The following is a 22,447-nucleotide window of genomic DNA, read 5'->3' as shown; positions in this document are numbered from 1 at the left end:
TTGTTGAGAGAGGAAGCACAGTCTAGTACATACAGCCATGGAGCTCAATACGTAGGGAATATGCATCCAATGACAGTTACACTTTAGTTGCTAGCCACTAAGATCGCTACTATAGCACAGTCTATTGTTCCTAGTACTCTCAGTTGCTAAGCGCTTGGAGCATTGTATCATGAGAAGTGCAAAAAATCTCCTCAAGCTTCGTAACTGTATGTACTAGACTGTGGTGGTAGAGAGAGGAGAGAGCTGCAGAACTTCATGCAATTGCATGTACTTATTGAGCATGATGGTGAACACTATCTTTATTGATCACAACAATTAGGTTCAAATGAACATTTTATTTTGCATGAGAACATATTTTGTGTTTAAATGCAAACTTCTATTTACATTTATAAAAGTGTACATATTCAAGGTTTTTTCTTGTACAAATAAATACATTCAAATTAGGTTCCCAGAAACTTGACGATGGATCAAAAACACAAAGAGTGATTCTTTCTGAGCAAAATTTGCAACACTTGGGTGGAGACTGGGAGGATTTCCTGAGCAGGCTTGTACCCAGGAAGAAATGTGGTGTCATCACTTTGATCCTGTGACAGCAATTAAAACAGTTGGAACACAAAGTATCTCCTCCTCCAAAGTATGTAACACCACCAAATACTCTATGAATTAAACCCCATTCCCTGGTTACATCTGATCTCCTATTTCATCAGTCTTTCCACATTTCTTCTGCCCACTGAAGTATAATGTACTGAGATGAGCTCAAGAGAACTAACCTGACAGAATGTGGTTATTCCACTTCTTGCAGGTTACAGCAAATCTAAAACTGATATTTTCAATTACAGTTTAAACAAATGTTATTTGTCATGTCACTAAATGATGTAATCTATTTGGTACCATATCTTTAACACTCGCCAGTACCAAGAAGTGTTGATGACTTTCATCATCTTTACTTCTCATTACGAATCCACAGAAAATATCTCTAGAAGGGTTCTTTCTATAGTCAGGTTTCCTCTCTACAGGATGGATGGGAAGTAACTAGGTACTAAAAAAGGCGTATAAAATCTACATTTACAACGCTAATATTGAAATGGGAATACAGATGCATACCTCAAAATTCAATGTAGACACCTGTGGCATCGACCAATTTCCTCAAGTGGCCAGGAATGGAATCCACAGTCTTCTAGAGGAAGTTGTGTGGGACATTGGTGAAAAGTGATAGATAACACACCCAATCCATGCTTCAAGTTCTTCCAGTGTGCGAGGTTTCGTCTGGTACACATCTTTTGCCCAGCCCCATAAAAAAAAAAAGTCACATGTTGTCAGGTCAGGACTTCTTGCAGGCCATTTGTGAGGTCCGCGTCGCCCCAGTAAATGTCCTGAAACTTCTCATGCAACCACATATGCACGACATTTGCAAAATGAGGTGGTGCACCATCCTACATGAAGATAATGTCGTTGATGTTTTCCTATCCAGTTACTGTGGGCCAAATGTAATCTTCAAGCATATCATGGTAGTGTTTCGCGTTCATGGTGTCATGCAGGAGATATGGCCTGATGACATTTGTGGCCATCATTCCACACCACACGGTCACTTTTGGTGGAGACTGAATTTTCTCCACCATCATACCTGGATCTTGTGCTGCCCAATAATGGCAATTGTGTCGAGTCTGCTTTCACGAGCTGCCTGACATATTGATTTAGGCAGGCTACGATTGAATATTTTCCGCACAATCGCCACATTTTCCTCAGACAGAGACATGGATGATAATTCTTTATTTTCTCTGGACAGATTGTGGCATTCCTTCCCTTCACTGTACGCCACCATCTCTGTCCAAGAACAACGGAATTCCAGACTTTATAGCGTGCAGCAATCTGCACTCGCATGCGAACAGACAGACTATTGGCCATCTTTGCTATTGTTGTGCATACTTCCTCCCATGGCCACAATCTGTAGGCTACTATCGACACACGAAGGTTTAAATCCTATTTAATGGTCTATATGTACACGCTATTTCCATTATGATTAATCGATATTAAAAATTCTACAGCCATTTAATATTACCTAGTTACTTCCCGCCCATCCTGTATATGTGAGACCTTAGTCCAAGATAAAATGTAATGTTCGTGGAAAAAATGTGGCAGGGAACCTTTTTCTGAAGCGAATGATGGAATTAAGTACAGAAAGAATTGTAATGGATGCTGCATAAGACTAGCAACATTACTGAGGATGAATAGAAGGTAAAGGAAAGGACGATGATGATGTTGGCGATGATGCACCTACACTACTGTTCATTCAATGATTGTACAGCAAATATTTCTACTGTGGTCCATTATTAAAGTACCACTATCTGCGAGCAAAAGTGACATCAAGCCAGAGATTAACTGCATTCTACTCAGATGCATCCCGGTCACATGTCCATGCTACACTCACTCTGATTTTGCACCACATTACCACTTAACCATTTATGTTGCCCATACCAGGATGCAATAGAAACTCGCGTTTTAAGATTATCTGTCAGAAAAATTGTCAGCGATGTCGTAGATATCTCGGTAGGCTCTCTCTTTATTTAAAACTTCCTTTCTTTCAATATTATTTCTTCTCGAAAAAGGACACTCTAACAGTGAATTAACTACACCAGCATTATTTCTCGCATTTGTTTCTGTTTATATTTTCCCGAAATATATAACAACATTGGCCCAGATTCACTATTGTATTACGAAGTACAACAGTACAACACCCTTGCTTAAGTCATAAACTAAGACATAACGGGAGAGAATAGTGTGGGTCTCTGCGTGCCAAAGAGCTGGAATTTTTGTTATTTACGGCTTATTTAGGAAGACAAGTCACCATTGCTATTCCCACTCCACTCTACCCTTGAGGCCGGCCCATGGATGGGAGGAGTGAAAGCTGACCAGGCCACGAGGCCTACAAATTGTGCCTCAGTTACAATGTTTCAAGCGCAACCTCAAAGCCCGGGAAAACACACGAAATGCAGAATCCAGACCCGGCATGAGCGATCCTGGCCTCAGGAACAAATTTTACTGCAAAACAGGTCTATATACATCACAAGCCAGACCCGGCACAAGCAATCCTGCCCTCAGGAACAAATTTTACTGCAAAACAGGTCTATTACATCACTAAGTTTTCAAATGATTCTACAGCGATATATGCTTCATTCAAATAACTAATACATTATATAAAAACACAAAATTTGATTTCAGTTAAGCCAAGTGACTGAGGCCCGGCCTCACTTGCCTCAGTCAATCAGCTGCCACTGCTAGATCGTGATAAACATAAATATCCATGCGACGATTATACGGTGGAATTTTAAAGTCCTGATCAGTTTGTCTATAAATGAGGGTGTGACCATTATATGATAGTGATGATTACGCGATGAAATACAGTATTACTAGGTTTTTAACCCTAAAAATGTATATACTTTACTTATTACTTTTCATGTTATAAAATGTTACTTTATATCAATATTTGACGAAAGTCACTTATTCCCTTACATTTATTGTAACACACTTCAAAATGTAGAAATCTATATACAAATAAATATATTTGAAAATGCTTATAATTTTGAGTTTTTATTGCATTTATTTTAGTTTTAAGTGCATATTTTAGCATTTTAGATGCATAGTTTCACGCACATTACAATTTTTTAATGCATAAAGTTCCATGGTCTATTTATAACAAGAATCTTAACCCACATGTAACATTGTAGATATAATTGTGGTAGGGCAAATGTTCATTCTCGTTACTAAAAAATAAAACTCAACTAATGCAAAAAAGAGCTAGACACACAATTAATTAAATGTAATATAATAGAATAAAATATGAATTTCAAAATTCAGAACTCAATGAATGTTGTGATGGTAAAACGAATCCAGTCTGCCTCACAAAGCAGCTCGGCTGTATAGGCTAAACCTGGAAAAAAAGGCAGACTGGCATTCTTAATCAAAATGATCCGATCTATTCAAAAACATAAAAAAAATGTCCTAATACAATAGTGGCAGGGCTTTGGCAATGGTGGGGATGATGGATAACAATGTTATGGTACACAGATAGATGTGACAGTCTTGGATCTATTCCATGCCCATTACCCATTGTAAGTGTACTTCCACATCTGCAGGGATGTTTGTTATTTTTTCAATCAAATTCAAATCCAACTACCAGAAAATGATATTTACAAAATAAAATAAAAAATCAATGAGAAATAAATCATACCCTGCTCAAAATTTTTAACATTAATATTAACACATCACATTTCAATTTTCTCCATTTGATCACCGATTACATAATTAATAACAATCATAACAGCTTTACGCATTTTCTTCAACAATACTCAGTGCCGCTCCTTTTCTCCTGTTCTTCAAATGCGCCTGAAACAATAATAAATAATTCGTCATATTCAAACAGTGAAGTGGTAGGACATCAGTGGCATTCTACCACCAATCAGGGCAACCTAATCTAGCAAAGCGATTTAAGACTGGATTCATTATTGGCACAGTGAGAATTATAATAAGGAAAGTGGCTAGTTAATGACAAAAAATAACTTTTGAACTCTTGTGTGGAGACTTATTTATAAATAATAAAGGCTGTTACGGACTAAGTGAACAAAAATCAATTTAAACATTTTTTATTGTTTGGTCAGTTGCTCATGGCTATAGACATGACTGAAAAAATCTAATCTAATATTGTGAAAATTCCATTTCTGAAGTGGCAACTGTAAAGGGACATTCATTAAACCCAGTAATATAAGAAATGAATATGATAACTAGCCACCAAAGGAACTGAGAGTAAACTGAAGAAAGAGGATGAAGAGGAAAATAAAACTGAGGGAAGAAAATGAAGAGGAGAATAAAACTGAATGAACAAGAGGTTAACTGAAGAAAGAGTATTAAGAGCAGAATAACACTGAAGAGAAAGGATGAACAGCAAAATAAAACTGAAGAAATGGGAGGTTAACTGAAGGAAGAGGGTAAAGAGGGTAATAAAAGTGAAGAAAGAGGATGAATAGACTAAGGCTGAAGAAAGAGGAAGAAAAAGAGGATAAAACTGAAGTAACAGGAAGTTAACTGAAAGAAGAGATAAAGAAGAGAATAAAGCTGAAGGAATACGAGGTTAACTGAAGGGAAAGGATAAAAAGGAAAATAAAACTTACGGATCAGGAGGTTAACTGAAGAAAGACGATAAAAGGAAAGTAAAACTGAAGGAACAGGAGGTTAACTGAAAGAAGAGAATCAAACTGCTGAAGGACCCGGAGATTAACTAGAGAGAGAGAGAGAGAGAGAGAGAGAGAGAGAGGGAGAGGGAGAGGGAGAGTGAAGGGAAAAATAAAACTTAAGGAATAGGAGGTTAACTGAAGAAACAAATGAAGAAGAGAGTAAAACTGACGAAAAGGAGTTTAACTGAAGAAAAGGGATTAAAAGGAAAAAAAAACTGAAGGAACAGGAGGTTAACTGAAAGAAGAGAATAAAACTGAAGGAATTCGAGGTTAGCTGAAGGGAAAGGATGAAAAGGAAAATAAAACTTATGGATCAGGAGGTTAATTGAAGAAAGTCGATAAAAGGAAAGTAAAACTGAAGGAACAGGAGGTTAACTGAAAGAAGAGATGATGAAGAGAATCAAACTGAAGGACCCAGAGGTTAACTGAAGAGAGAGAGAGAGTAAAGGGGAAAATAAAACTTAAGGAACAGGAGATTAACTGAGGGAAAATGATGATGATGATAAGTATAAAACTGACGAAAAGAATGTTAACTGAAGAAAGAGGATGAAAAGGAAAATAAAACTCAAGAAACAAGAGGTTAACTGAAGAAAGAGGATAAAGAGAAAATAAAACTGAAGGAAGAGGAGGTTAACTGAAGAAAGAGGATAAAGAGGAAATAAAACTGAAGGAACAGGAGGTTAACTGAAGAAAGAGGATAAAGAGAAAATAAAACTGAAGGCTCAGGAGGTTAACTGAAGAAAGAGGATAAAGAGAAAATAAAACTGAAGGATCAGGAGGTTAACTGAAGAAAGAGGATAAAGAGAAAATAAAACTGAAGAAACAAGAGGTTAACTGAAGAAAGAGGATAAAGAGAAAATAAAACTGAAGGCTCAGGAGGTTAACTGAAGAAAGAGGATAAAGAGAAAATAAAACTGAAGGATCAGGAGATTAAATGAAGAAAGAGAAAATAAAACTGAAGAAACAAGAGGTTAACTGAAGAAAGAGGATAAAGAGAAAATAAAACTGAAGGCTCAGGAGGTTAACTGAAGAAAGAGGATAAAGAGAAAATAAAACTGAAGGATCAGGAGGTTAACTGAAATAAGAGATGAAGAAGAGAATAAAACTGAAGAAACAAGAAGTTAACAGAAAAGAATGAAGAAGAAAGTAAAACTGAAGGCACAGGAAGTTAACTGAAGAAAGAGGATGAAGAGGAAAACAAAAACTGAAGAGGATTAGGGGGATAAGTGAAGAAAGAGAATAAGAAAATATAGGGAAGTTAAAATTGAAGCGGAGAGCAGAATAAATAAAAGGAGAGGACATGGAGAATAAAACTGAAAAAAGGTGATTAACTGAAAGACGAGGGTAAAAAAGAGAACAAAATTGAAGACAACGAGGATAACCAGAAGAGAAAAGGTAGTGCAATATAAAGGAAAGTAAAATGGATGAGGATAAAATGGAGAAATATGGTATGTAATATAAATGGAGGAGGCTAAAAAAGAGAGCATAAAGAGAATAAAAGAGAAAAGTATGGGCAAAATCAAGACTATGATGAGAAAAACAAGTGCAACAAAATGAAAAATAAAAATAAGGAGAATATAATGACAGAAGATGAGGGAAATGAGGACGTAAATGACAGAAAAAGAAAGTGATGGATCTGATGGGAAGGGCAATGAGAAGAAGATAAGAGTATGAGGAAGATGAGATAGGCGGAAGAATAAGAGCAAAGGAAAAAAAAAAGAGGGATATCAAGTGAGAGTACAACCTTCAAAAAACTTTCTTATTAAAATGCTTTTTGTGCTAATACAACATCAAGTTCTGTATCTTCGGAAACCAGTTTAAAATGACATTCTCCTAAACAGCAATTTTATTACAGATTAATATAATCTTGACATAAATCTGCGACTTTACCTCAGCAATTTGAATGAATTCATTCCTATGGAGAAGCGAATATCCTGTTTGAAGGAGGTTGAGAGCTGTTCGATGGAACACCTCTCCTCCAAAACAGAATAAGTCAATTCCAAGCTCAAGACTCGTCCCAAAGTCACACTCATCAGTGGCGATGTTAGCACCAGTGACAATGGGTTGCAGTTTTCCAAAATGAGCATTTTTCTCAACCTCTGAACGACTATCCAAAATATTGGCTAGTATCTTCTTCAGATTTGCTGGATTGAAAAAAAAAAATTTCAATTAAAATTGTCAGAACTTAACCTCCTCCTGCTACTGCTGCCACCACCATCACCTCTATTATTTGTATACATCATATAAGCACGTTTACATATGCACTATGTTTCATAAGTATAACAATTTTAACAGTGTCAAAATAACACTAATGTCATGTAAATTTTTTAGAATGCTTTTAGTGTTTAATTTAAGACTGCTATAAGTTCCCATTTGGGCTTAAGTGACCAGTATTCTTGAAATGTTGATCAGAACAGTCAAGTGTTCCATATTTATGTGCTGTTATTTTTTAAGTTAATATCTTCGAATATATATATAGGTCTCACAAGCACGGAATACCGACGGAAGGAATGCGAATCAAACACTGCAATAAGGAAGAGCGGGCGACAGGAAAGATAACGAGATAGCTTGAATGATATTCAAGAGTACAGTCGGAAGAGAAATGACATCGATAGAATCAGTCTTGCGTTGTGATAGTTACATTACGACTTTAGTTTGTTCCATTGCATGTGAATACATGTCTTGTATTGCATGATATTATTATTTCATTCGTAAACATATGTTGCGCGTTTAATTAGCGATGTCCTCATTTGTTCATCTTCTTGGAAGAGACAGTACTTCCATCGGCTCGCACCTCTCCCTCCTCGGTGTGCCTACATACACACATCAAAACAGACAGCAATGCCACCATTGCTTTTCGGTAATCGTTTCATGCACGAGCTATACCTCTGATTGAGGTTCTGACTGATATGTACAGTAGTGGCAAAAAAAAACTGGACCAATCCTTGTAGCTGATTTTAGAGCCTTGTTCACTCCAGAGCACGATAGACTGGTAACTAAGACTTTCGTGGTTCGAATCCTGCCTGGAAAAGAAACTTATTTTTTTCCTTATTCAAATTTATTCCCAATACTTTTCGATTGCAGCGATATTTTACTACTTAATTAACTTATTATTCTCAGAACATGAATTTTACCAGCAATCGAAAAGTACTGGGAATAAATCTGAATAAGGAACAAAAAAAGAGTTTCCTTCCCAGGCAGGATTCAAACCACGAAAGTTTAGTTACCAGTCTATCGTGCTCTGGAGTGAACAAGGCTCTGAAATCAGCTACAAAGGTCAGTTCGGTTTTTTTGCCACTACTGTACAGCCTTAAACACAAAAAATTACCAATCTCCTGTTTCTTTCATGGATACTTACTTACAAATGGCTTTTAAGGAATCCGCAGGTTCATTGCTGCCCTCAAATAAGACCGCCATTGGTCCCTATCCTGTGCAAGATTAATCCAGTCTCTATCATCATATCCCACCTCCCTCAAATTCATTCTTTCATGGATATTCCATATTTTTTTTAATATAACATATTATTAAGGATCCCTCATATTTAAATTTAGTAACGAAATCTATCAATATTTCAGATTCATATTGAGATATAATCATTTTCGCTTTTAATTTTCAATTTTGTATGATTCCAACCTAACAGCACAGAAAAACAAAGAAATGCAACCTGCAAACGTAACAGTAACCAAAGTCAAACAAATGCAATGCGAAAATGTAGATACATTCATTTCAATATACAATAGAGTAAGTGCAATCATTTTTAGACATTGACTATTATCTTTCAAGTGGTGTGGATGCTTTTCTTTCGTCATTTTGTAGAAACAGTGTACCATCACAGACTTCACTCTGGTTAAATGAGATGTCAGCTAATAATGTTTAAGTAACCGGTGATTATGAAAGGTGCACAAAAATTACATTTTAACCATAGTTACTTTTTAACCGTGATTTCGTAACCCATGGTTACTACATTTTTAATCGATATTGATGCACGTGGCCAATAAGAGTCGGTATTATAAAAAAAAGTTTACCATTCGTCAATTTAACTGTTTCTTAAGGTTTAAACTCCTTTTATAATACCAGTCCTAAAACTGCAACAACACAATTAAAATTGTTACTAAATACGTCATGTAGCACCAGGAGTGATGCTGAGCAACTGCATATCTAAAACATCGTAATAAAATATGTTGTAAGTTAAATATGGTAAATATCACAGTAGGGTAGAGGATCACCACTAAGAAAATGGTGTGATAAGGCAGCAGAGAAAATGAACTGGCTGTCATACAGAGGACAAGCTAAAGAGGATGGAGGATATGTCTGGCAAAAGCAGAAAATCTGATCCAGAAGCTATAACTAAATTAACACAGTAGTATCCCATTACAGAATATATTCACAAATCTTACCATCCGTTTCCAAGAGTTCCCTGTATCCTAACTCTGTCTTCTTGTTCCAGGGAACGACAATGCCTGCCTTGTGGAACGACTTTGTTACTACTTTCCTATCTCTTGTCTTCATTTCAGGTGTGGTTCTATCTAACGTGAAATTCTTTTCCTTTGCCCACGTCTGAAGAGATGTCTGAATCTTTGCTACCTTCATCTTCCGAAATGGGTCGATTTTCTCCTTCATCTCTTCCAAATATGCGCTGCAAAACAATTTTATTTCATATTTCCAAACTGTTCTTCATGTTATATTATATTAAAGCAGATAAAATAATTCTTTATTTAAAATATCTTTTGACAAAGCTATTCTAAGTTCAAACTCTACAAAGATGATGGATTTGGGAAGAAGAAAATCCCAAGTGAAGCTTCTTCTTGGAGAGGAATAAAGGTTAGGGTCTTATGTCAGAATAAGTTGGAGCACCTTATGACATTCAACTAGAGCTGTTGAGCGACTAAAAATTTTGATCAGTTAACTGGAAACCTTTAATCAATTAACTGACAGGTTAATAGAATTTTAATCGAGTTTAAATAGTGTTTGTAAGTTTAAACAAAACCACCTAATACATTTCGCAGTAATAATTTCATATGCTATAAAAAAAAGAACACACCCTTTCACTGGTACTTTTAATTTTATTGATATATATTGCAAATAATTATTAAGAAGCAACTGATGTTTGAAGATGTATACATTAAGTTTTAGGAAACAAGTTTCCAGTTTACACTTATTTAGTCATATCGCTTTGCCAATTACGTCAATTGCTGATAATACTTCACAAGTTAATTCATTATTTCAGTTTCTATAACACAGGATAAAGGTTTTGCTATTAGATGCTCCAACATTTGAGAAGATGAATTGGAACTTATGAACATGTTTAAGATGATACTGGAAACTAGTTGTGCTTTTACTATCGGTCTAACTGAACAATTTTCCTTATTTCTTACAAAACACTGTTTTTCTGTCCCTTTTCCATAATTCCTAAATTTAAATCCAAAACTTTCACCAAGTTTTCCACGCAATAGTTCATAAGCCATATTTATAACTGAAGTTCACAAATATACAACACTGAATACATTGATCTCTAAAAAATCGACAATAACATATAATCTTTGAAAATAAAATTACAATCTACAGCCACCAAAAGTTAAGCTTTGGGAGATTCATAAACAATTAATGGACGTAGTCAGGTGCATGTGGACAAAACAGAAGGCTTCAATTCGAAGAAGTACCATTAATCTTCCTTGTATGTAATCGTGAAAACTTTGTAACTAATTCAACAGTTCATAGCATAAATACACGTCAAAAAAAATGACTTTCATACTCCATAGGCAAGTCTATCGTGCTATCAAAAAGGAGTGCGTTATATGGCAGTAAAAATTTTTAATAGCCTCCCTATTGATATAAAAAATGAAACTCAAAACATAAGGTTATTTAGGGCCAAATTAAAGAAGTACCGGTACCTAATTTCTCACGCCTTCTATTCTGTAGGTGAACTGATGACATTCAATAACACTTCCTGAAATTGATACTAAAACTATGTGTTGTACTAGTAGACTATATTGTAAATCTCGTCTGTATATATTTCATCTAGACTGTGACTATAAATTAAGACTTTATGATAGTATTAAGTTTTTTGACTTGTTCCATATTCTAGCTGAAAAGCAATGTATGAATACCATGGAATGTTAATAAATACAATACAATCAGATCATTAACACTCTTCCAATTGCAAACTTCCACCTACTTCAGGTGATTATTTTGACAAAGGACAATGAATAAAATAAAATACTGTATACAGTATGTCCTTTTCATAGTTTGTGAAAATAAATGGTTGTCTAAGCTGTTTTTTCAAAGAAAAAGTTATTAATGAGGGACATGTGCGTATTTATACTTACAGTACTATTGCTTTTAACTTTTTAAAGTAAGAAGGCAAGAACACCAGTTTACACTTGTGACCTATGAATCACAGCTTAAGAGTTTATCACACCAAATGATACATACAGATTTTGTGCTACACAGACTTTATAAGGGAGTAATGTTTCCTTCATCACATGATAATTTTCAATTGGTTCGATTACTCTATTAAAACACATTTGATTAGTTTATCGGATTTTAAATATAATCAGTTAATTGGTTTGATTAATCGATTAAATCGACAGCTCTACATTTAATAGATTAATATAAAATAAAAATTCTTAAAACAGTGTATTATCCATCTACAGTTTCTATTTTCAAGTTTCCTATTTCAGACAGCTCTTATAACTCCTAATGGTACCCTTTGATACCTAAAGTATCACTGATGGTAATGAACTGCATCCAGGGCTGCAAAAGTAGCGACAAGTGACTGTACCTTAAGAAAATGTAGAAAAAAATAAGGATAAGCTGCAGTGTATCCACAGCTGGATAGCAGAATATCTCTTAAAATATAAATTAATTAATTAATTAACATAAAAGCTATGTGGCTAATATTCCTAATCAATACTGTTAAAATTGTGTACACACAATGTCAAGCTATGTTTCCCTTGCACAACAGAATGTTACAATCAATTTACTCACTTCACAGCACCAAAAATATTTTCTGCCAACGGTTTAATGGTACAGTCAACAGCAGCCATGTTGCAAGCCACAAAGCAAGGCAGTTCTTGGGGGTCATCTCGGAAGTAACCCATGTGATACTGCTTAGAGTTATCCCCTTTAATGATTGTCTGAAACAATCAATACAATCATTCTTTTTACTTCAATAGATAAACTATATAGACTTTGAGAGTAAAAATACATTAAAGCTCATATCAGTAGGGAATGAATGAATGAATAAATAAGTGAATAAATAAATAAATGAATAAATAAATAAAAGACTTCAATGGTTTGTTTTCAGTGTCTACAAATATGGTCACATTAGACTTTCCTGGACTCCTTTTCTGAAGTGAAGATAGATATAATCTTTTATGCTCGACCATGCCGAAATGTAGTAATTATACACCTGGTAGCAGCCCTTTAATAGACCTCATTAAAGTACACCTATTCATTAAAGTTCAGGTTTTTCACCAATCAGAAAACACCATTGTAGCAATATGAAAGCGTAAGTATCGATTATTCTCGGATATGCAATCGAAAGACAACTAGCGAAACGTCACGGAGGCTGGAAATCCAATACTGTCGCAGAAGGTTATATTCTGTTACTATAATAATTAGCGTTAATTGTAAATAATATTCAAATAAATTCAATTTGTCATCTCGTTTTTCAATGTCTAAATCAATTTTCAGGTTATATCAAGATTAATGTTCATTTTACTCTCTAGATTATATCAAGGTCAATGACACTTGTTCCTCGGAAAAAATCAATACTTTCGCGTCTGCGCACATCTCACAATTTACGAGATATTGCACAAGGTCACTTCCGCTCCCCAGTAGTCAGATAAGAATAATATGAATACTTATGAATAATTTCAAGTTAGAAATATGGTCGAGCATAAAAAATCGTATGAAACTTGCCTATAATGGTAATTAAGACGCTCGTATGAAAATTATGAAACGAGCGCAAGCGAGTTTCATAAACATCCTCGCGTCTTAATTACTACCATTATAGGCTCGTTGCATAATGTACTATTAGTATTTGTGGGAGGCTGATGGGCAAGGAAGAGTACCATCATAGTTAAATTCTGATGAAGGTGCAAAAGAGTTAGTAAATTTTATCTCAGAGGCCTTAAGTGTGGTTTGACCATAGTCTTGCTTTAAAAATTTTAATTACATAATTAGGGGCCCGAGATCAAAATGGGCTATGTTATCCAAAGTGAATTTTAAGAAAAGTGCAAAAATTTCCTACATCTGATTTATGTACTGATTTTTTCTATGCATTTCACACATCTAAAATAAATCATTTTGAAACTAAACCTTTCACTGTGTAAAGTTTCCAACCCAAACTTGCCAATGACATCAATAACACATTTTATTAAAAAAAAGTCACATAGCCCATTTTCATCTCACGCGCCTCAACAAATTAGAACAGCATCATGTTCACTGGAATTGTCACTCATCCTTCATAGTAGATTATTTCGTACAAGAGTATACCCCTGAAGCTTTGTTTAATTAAATCTACTGGAAGGCAAACTGTTCTCATGCCTTTCTTATTAAGCTGTTATTCAGTTTCCTCACTAATATTCTTCCACAGATTTTGAAATTTTTCTACAATTATTATATTGGAGAACTGACTGCAAATCTATCTCCACTTCATTCAGCTTTCCCATGTTTCTCTCCTCCTCACACTTCGCTCCTAACATATCTGATTAGTATCAGATTCTCCATCTTTGTGTCAGATTCATGGCCTACCAATTTGTCTTTTCCTGATATTCAGCATTCTCGATATTTTTCTTTCTCTCTTCGTTTCATATGTCAAAATGATAACAATCTGTTAATTTCTTAATTTTTTTGTATGTTTCAATATTAAGGATTGCTTGAATTATTTATTTTTTAATTTATTCCCTTTTTTCCCCTATTTCACTTTTTTCTGCTGGAAGTCTTTTCAAATCTTTCTTTATGAATAATAAGAAGGATTTGGAGTATGCTTTGCAAATATTTAAAATTTTAGTTATATAGATAGACCTGCTGCCAATCCACTTATCACTATGCCGTCTATAATCTTTACATTTCGAACTGGTGGATCAAGGTCACGTACAAACTTACAAACCATGCACAAGTGACTGACTGAAAACTGTGAAGTGAAGCACTGGTAATTCCGGCTGTCCCAGCTGACTTTAGTTGAGGAAAATGGTCCAGGAATGGGGTAAGCACACGTAGCAAATGCAGTCCGTTCCTTGACCTTGAGCTGCCAGTTTGAAGTGCACAGACTATAGCAATCTGTCCACCATGTACAATCAACATAGATTGAGACATATTTTTAACCATTGTTAAGAATTTAGAAATATAATAGTATCAGCTGCCTGTGCACTTTCTCACAAGTTGACAAATGAGAGATACTGTTCTAATTTGTATGTACGTAATTTATTATAAAAAAAGTCGCTTCTGTTCAGAATATTAAAAAATTATCTCACCATTCATTCTACTCCTAACACTAATAGTACACTGGAGCCATGCACAGAAGTTTCGAGTTAATTTGATAAAACAAATGATAGTAACAATGCAAATATAAAAAGGTATACAGTACCAGTATTCTCTATGTACTCAAATATTTCCTATAATATCCCCTCCCTTCAAAATATCTCATAGACACATGGATCACTGCTTAATCCTGTCCCTGACAGCTGGATGTTTAAATGAAAATAGCATTGTTGCATAAAAAATAGTATTTTGATACAAATTTTATAGACATACGGTCTTACTAATAAACCGTGTATAGTTTTTATACGAGACTTATGCAGCGTTGAGACAGAAAATGTTACTAATAAACCATGCATAAGCAATGGATGTATAAACAGTCTGTAACTATACAATGGGAATTGCTTTGCAGTAGTTATATACATGAAACCCTTTGTTTAAGCGGTGTATACAGAGAAAAAATGGCCGCCCCTCTAACAGCTGTTCGTATCGACTGTCATTTTATGGTGATGGATGCCTTGTACCACAGAAGAACACACCAAAGAGCACAGAATAAGTAGAATAATATTGCGGTAGCTTGTACTCTTTGACCAAAATATAGTGTGGTAATCGATCAGAGCCAGTTGTACTATCGATACTAGTTGTACTATCGATACTTTAACACAGCACACTAGAGCGCTTCTACCGGATGCAATAGAGAACCTCAGATTTCTATTACCTTTCGTAATGTAGTAATGACGAAACTATGACGTAGCTGTGTTAACAGTTAAACTGTTATACACGACGTATGTAGTGATTATTAGTAAGGAATTTACACACGACTTATAAACGAGCTACTCATTGTATAAGTATAAGACAGTTAAACGTCTGTATATAGAGTTTTTATTAGTAAGACCGATAGAAGACATAGCTCTGCAGTATATATTGACTACACCCCAACTCTGGCTACTAGCAACAGGCATCTATAATGAACACCGATCAAAATACCCCTCATTTCTCATGGAAAACAAGAACTGAAAAGACTACAGTGGACTATAGTGGACCTTATGTTGTCAGCAAACAGCTGGTTACATTAAAAAGATTGATTGATTGGTTGAGTGATTGGATTCATTGATTAGATTTATAGACATGCGTGGATATGAATTGAGTATATATCAAACATGCTGTCAAATTTGTTCAGCAATTTTTTTTGTGTGATCATTTTATTGTCAAAACACGGGAGTTCTTTCACAAAGCCACACCACAACATGCGCACATAACACCTGTCTCTTTTCTTCTAAGTCTGTGGGACAAGCAAACTCTACACTTTCCCACTGCTGCTCCTTTTTTCTTAGCACTGAGGAGCACAATTATATAAGTTTATGAACATACAGACTACCCTGTAGCTGAGTAATAGTAACGTTCACACAGTCTTTTTTTGAAGCAGTGGTGGTGTCACTGCTATGGATATAGATGCGACCAACTCCTCACTACTGTGATCGTCTACTTCTGCTGCATGCTGTGTGCAAGTAGTCATTACTTGTATGCAGTCTAACAAAAAATCTTCAAAATCATACCCTTCAGTAATAAATTTCTAATTGGTTGTCGTTTTTCCTTCATCTTCTTGTACTGATAAGGTTTAGGCCTATCTTCTATCGTAAATTTACAAAATTCTAGCACTCTCCTAAAAGAGTGTTCTCGTGCTCAAGAGAGGATTCGATACATAATAAATTTACAATTATAATTACAATTCTACACTTAAAAAAAAAAGTCACAGACGTGAAAAACACTGAAAAAATTCTGCAGGTTACAATTAGATCACAAATGCAGATAAATTATACTATACATACAACTAATATCACAGTCATGTATGAAGTATGGTATAGTATACTATACTCTGACTCAGGAGGATAGAGAGAGAATCTCTCCAGCGAGATCTATTGTTCCCCCCCCCCCCAAACTATTTCATCACTCACATTTCGAAAAATATACTCTCTACAGAAGACTTTCGATTTCACAACTTTCTCTTCTTTCTGCATTTCTTTATGTCCAGCCATGGTAAACTAATTAGTGCATAAACTGACACAAGGTTATCAGTTCCTTCTCTCTCCCACAACAGTACAGTATCATAGTAAAACATTTATGTTGAAGACCTCAAGTTTCACAATCATACAATCAGTTATTACTTAGCTAATATAGGTGGGACAAAAATGTACATCAAGGCATGAAAACACGCCCATGCCAGGCAAATGATGGCATGGCTTCAGCATTGTATCATGTCAGCATCAGGGTTAAAAGAAACGGTTATCTTCGATAATAACTTAACCCATTTATGTGAGAGTTTACAAGAACTGATTTAGAAGAGAGTATTGTAACAGTTAAACAGTTTATGATAGTATACACAATTTATTTAATTGATTAAAGTGGTCTTCATTATTCTATTTATCAGTATGTCTAATCTAAAGAAAAGTTTCAGTTCACAACACAATGATCATGTATGCAAGTCTTCAGCAAAGAACACCAATTACAGCAACAACAAAACAATACCTGAAATTCTGGAGGATCATAGTAGTACCTCCAGTGAATTAAATACAGTGACAGTTTGCGATGCTTGATTTTCTTTAATTTTCCAGACAATACATCAAACGGGCCTACAAGAAGAAGTCCAGCATCCTTCAGAGCCTCTGAAATGAAATTTTATATATTAGGTCTACATGGGCAAGATATTAGTTTCGTTCTCTGAAAATTGCCCTTTTAATGCGTGAAATAAATTGTTTTACATGGGAAACATATTACATGAGAATTAAAACCTATATTCCTATAAAGCTACTTTTGGGGCCAAATAATTTACACACTTTAGGCTGGAAAGTATTTTAAATAGTATTTTCTTAAGCAGTGCTTTTCTTCTGGAGAAAAAGGTGGTGGAACTCTGTGTAGAATATATTATAGTGGACAATGAGATAATTACTGTTCAGTGAACGGGAATTTTGTCATTTTTAACCTTCTTTTCATCCAACTTCAAGACTTTTAAGGCCTAAGCGGAGCTCGAAGAATAATTATGTTAAAAACAGATCCATTATGAAAAACATAACAAGAAGATGCCGGAACAGCATTCCACCAGAAAAAAAAAGCACTGTTCTTAAGTCTGAACCACTGTATTCAAGAAAGAAGAGAAATTTTTATGATATTTAGTATTTCATCCATCTTAAAATAAACAGTTATATATCATTAGGAAATTTCATTGCATTTTCTTCCAGGCTCAATCATATATTGTTTCTCACTTAAATCATATTTTATTTTGTTCCTTTTTACATATCGTATTTAGGTAAAGATTAATATCTGTAATCTGTACAGTAATATGCATTATTATTTTTCGGTCCTACAGAATATGTTATGGTAACAATTAATATTAGAGGAGAAAAATTCGCTCTGGCGTGCATATTACTGTGGAATCCTGGTCACTAAGTCACTCAACCGAGTGCGCTCCTTGTATAATGGCAGTTGACTTAATATAAAATGTCAACATACATGCCCAACTTGGAGTCAGGCCATAAAGGGAAAAACACTGGAGAGGGGTTCGATCCAGTGCTGTGGATTGAACTTCGGCATAGCTCAATGGTGAGAGCGCTTGGTACTTACAACCAAGGACCCAGGTCCGATCCCCGGTGCCCGAGCAAATTTTTCTCCTCTAATATTAATTATTAAATATCGTATTTAGGCCTACAATAGTTTTCATAACTCAACGGTGACAAAACTGGGAAGGTCCATATAGCAAGAATGAAACAGAAAAGGATAAAAAAAATTTAGAAAGCTTCTCAAAAGATGAAAGGATTCTACAATTCACTGTCTGTAACAGGCCTAAACAATCCTATCAATGGACAGGAATAAGACGAATTGGATCACTGTGGCCATGTATTGCACTGTCATACACAGTAAATTTCACTTCAACATGTCACGGTCTAAACCTGTATTCAATGTTTAAAATAGTGTGCGCAATAACCATTTTATGAATTTTTTTTTACATACCACAATGGCGCATAAACAAGGTAGGATGGAAAGAAGGGTTGGACAGTCTGAAAAATTAGTCAAGTAATTATAAGAATAATAAGTACCTTCAGGCTTGTTAGATGACAAAGACTCACAAAAAGACCAAAATGAATAAAAGTCTTCAGGCATGTCAACCAGAAACTTTTGTTTGATGCTTTCCCTCACATTTTCAGGCGAGGCAGAGAGATCGTCCTCGTCAGGGATGCTCAACTGTGTTGTCTTATTATCTGTGCATGCTGTTTGAAATTCTGGTTCTTTCTTAGTGGTTGATACTTCCTTTCTTGCAGGTGAAGGCACTTTCTTTGCAATATTATCTTTTGCAGTCAACTTCTGCTTCTTGTTGACATTCTTTTCAGCCTACAAGAATATATAAAAATTTCACAATTATTTTACTACACTTCTTAAATTGCAACTTCATCATAATTTGAAATATGGAACGTATGTAAAAATTATTTGTCAAACTTACGTTCAAAAATAGTTTTCAACATTAAGCGTAATTTTGAAACAAACAATTATTATTCTGCCTTAAAGATCTTTGAAAACATACAGTCAAAAAATTGTTAAAGCCATTTCAAGGTAAAAGGTAAAGGTATCCCCGTAACATGCCATGAAGGCACTTGAGAGGCATGGAGGTAGAGCCCCATGCTTTCCATGACCTCGGCACTAGAATGAGGTGGTGTGGTCGGCACCACGCTCTGACCGCCTTTTACCCCCGGGAAAGACCCGGTACTCAATTTTATAGGAGGCTGAGTGAACCTCGGGGCCGTTCTGAAAGTTTGGCAACGAGAAAAAATCCTGTCACCACTTGGGATCGAACCCCGGACCTTCCAGTCCGTAGCCAGCTGCTCTACCAACTGAGCTACCCGGCCGTTCTTCCTTAAATTGAAATACAGTTATTTCTCGTGTAAAAGCAGTATTCCATTTGCATATTTCCCATATTAATTTACTTGACAATATTAAAACCAAAAATCTGTTAACTTACATAGCTTATGGTTATTTATCCCAAGCAACCCACCTCACGCAAGTTACTCTTCAAACTGGGCATTACATACCTAACGGCAAGCCCTACACCAGAGGCGAGCCGCAATTTTATGCCCCTACCACGGGAATAACTGCCCATGGATCCCCACTCTACGCTGAAACAACGACTATCCAGCTAACTCCGATTTCGCCCACCAAAGCTGGAATAATCCAAGGCAGTACAGCTTCAGGAAACTTGTGGTTGATTACATTGCAACACCCATTAGTCAGCAGCAACATGACGGAGCGATATATCTGCCCCATTGGGGCTTTACGTGAATGTACTTGACCTCTGGTCCGGGCTCGACACCTAAACTTGCATATAGGGGCAGTATGAAGGGTCCATTATTGCTTCGTTGCTGGGCGCCATGTCAGGCCACACAATTCAGAAGTCGCGCTCGAAACCATGGAACAGAACCACGAAGATAGGAAAGATCCCTGCTGATGAGACGGAAGTTATAAGCCTACAAAACTTTACCTAAGAATGAATATAATAACTAGAAGAGGAAGAAGAATGACACCTCATCAGGCATCCTTAACAAATTCCGTCATGGTGACGGACGTGGCAAAAACTAACAGCGGGGATGGAAAGGTGGAAATGGTTGTGATGATGTGGTGGACGTTTCGCATGCAATTGTGGCCGGATGAGAGAAAAGAGCTGGGTGGTGATAAGTCGGGAAATAGGCGAAAAGAAGAGCACGAGAGCCACCATCGCATCCCTCGGTCACCAACTTGGAGGAACCCACCTCGACCAAACTACCAGTAGCCGTACCTGAGTAGCTTATAATGTTTTTCACGCAACTCATGTCTCTCATCTTCTTAGGGGCTATAATATTTTGTTTGGGCGCATGTAATATTTAAATTACCTTAACTAACAGCGATTGAGTCTTAACATTACAACTAAACAACCCAAATATTGTAGATCTATTTTACCCTTTGGTATATTAGGGTTCTAGTTTGTTACATATTAAATACATTACCGGTACATAAAAATAATATTACAATAGTAAAGAAGTAAATTAGTAGGAGGAGTGAGTATTAGTTACAAGATAAATAACTAGCTACCGTACATGAATTAACAGACAGTAAACAATACTAAAGACACCATACAAAAATTACGTTAAGTTGTACCTTAATGTGTAGTAATGCAATTTTAAAGAAATACCTTTTCGATTGTGATAGTTTTCACTATTTATGTCTAAAGATAAAATCAAGATAACCAAACTACTTAGTACATGTAACAAAAGATAAGGCAAGCAAACCTAATCACACATAAGTTCACATTACTAAACTTGCTATTATTAACATAATACCACATAAATATTTATTTACTGACTTCTATCAGTATATATTTCAATCCATATATCCAATATACCCAAATAACTGTTAACATAGGTTATGTTAGGCACATGCAAGCCATGACGTTCGAGGTAACTTACTTCTTGTTTCCTCTTCGTTGGATGCTTATATTTTTGGTGATGTGTAGGATTTTTCTGATAACATAGTGGGCCATATTTGCATGGCATTCGTGGATCATCTTCATATGACAGTATCATCCCTTTTCCATCTTTTTCATTACCCGCCATTTTAGATTACCAACACTATAAAATAAATTTAGAAGCGATTGGGTAGAGGGATGGTAGGCATACCAACGTACCACTTTTAGTAGTTGCGACGTGATCAATTCTGCGACCAACGAGCTGAGACTAGTAGAAACATGTTCCACTCGCATGCGCGAGAATGACGTCACAAACAGACTAGCTTGCGTGGGAATGACGTCACAAGCATATGATCCAAAGACGTTTTATGATGTGATCCGTGCGTGGGACATGACAGGAGCGTTGCGATCGGAAAAACAACTGACTGTCACATAGCGTGGTAGGCCTGTTGCTATGGTAACAACGGTTGAGTTGCCAAATTTACAGTTCGCACGTGGCAAGAGCTTAATAGCTCTCTTGGCGACATTTATTGTGCACACGATGTTAGCATTGGCACGTTTCGTCTTTGATTCTCTGTCGATTTTTGTATTATTTTCTTACCTTCACGTCAATTGTCAATTAAAGTTTTAACGTCAGCCATTTTAACAACAATTGCTACTTTCCGTCAGCTGGCGCGTGGTAGTCCATATTGGCAACATGGCACTGTAGTTCCAAGCTCGGCCGCTTAACTGTCATGTCCCATCTTTCAAAAAAAAAAAAAACAAGTATAGCAGATGATCGTGACTACGCAGATGACGCTTAACAGAAAAAGTGCTGGGCACAAGCGCCACACCAACTTCAAAACACACACCCTTTTCGACACAATCATGAACACACACCACCACAACAGGAAACCAGAAGATAGCGCGGGATCTCTACTAGGCTATGGACAATGGACAACACTTCGAAACTAGTGGCCAAGTAAATTCCTAAATATTAACACAATAAAGAAGTTGAAAAAATTAATCAGTACCTAATATTTAAGTATTAAAAGTGTAGGCCTATACAGAAAAATGAAGAAATATATACTGTCTCATGAAAAATATTGGTCCAAATATTCTTTGTCCTTTAATTCCACACCACACTCCCAGCTTCAGATCATAGACCATGAAGAGGAACCCCATGCACTACACGTGGATGTTCAGTGTCTCAGTAACGTGTATTTTGGGAATTCACATCCACTCAGGTGAAACCATGCTTCATCACTGATGA

General features: G+C 35.8%; 1 protein-coding gene across 1 annotated transcript; it reads right to left on the bottom strand.

Annotated features, from left to right (window-relative positions):
- Positions 1–4,171: 4,171 nt before the first annotated feature.
- Positions 4,172–21,534, bottom strand: Hpf1 (Histone PARylation factor 1). The gene is made up of 7 exons (XM_069840021.1): positions 21,197–21,534; positions 18,803–19,094; positions 17,238–17,374; positions 12,216–12,364; positions 9,626–9,864; positions 7,119–7,372; positions 4,172–4,383 (listed from the first exon to the last, which is right to left on the bottom strand). The coding sequence occupies exons 1-7, from the start codon at positions 21,341–21,343 to the stop codon at positions 4,324–4,326; spliced, it is 1,278 nt and encodes a 425-aa protein (XP_069696122.1). The 5' UTR covers positions 21,344–21,534; the 3' UTR covers positions 4,172–4,323.
- Positions 21,535–22,447: the final 913 nt, after the last annotated feature.

This window comes from Periplaneta americana, chromosome 11 (genome assembly GCF_040183065.1).
Source record: "Periplaneta americana isolate PAMFEO1 chromosome 11, P.americana_PAMFEO1_priV1, whole genome shotgun sequence".
Lineage (NCBI taxonomy): Eukaryota > Metazoa > Arthropoda > Insecta > Blattodea > Blattidae > Periplaneta > Periplaneta americana.
Note: the sequence above shows the minus strand (reverse complement) of the source record. Positions and strands in the feature narration are given on the sequence as shown.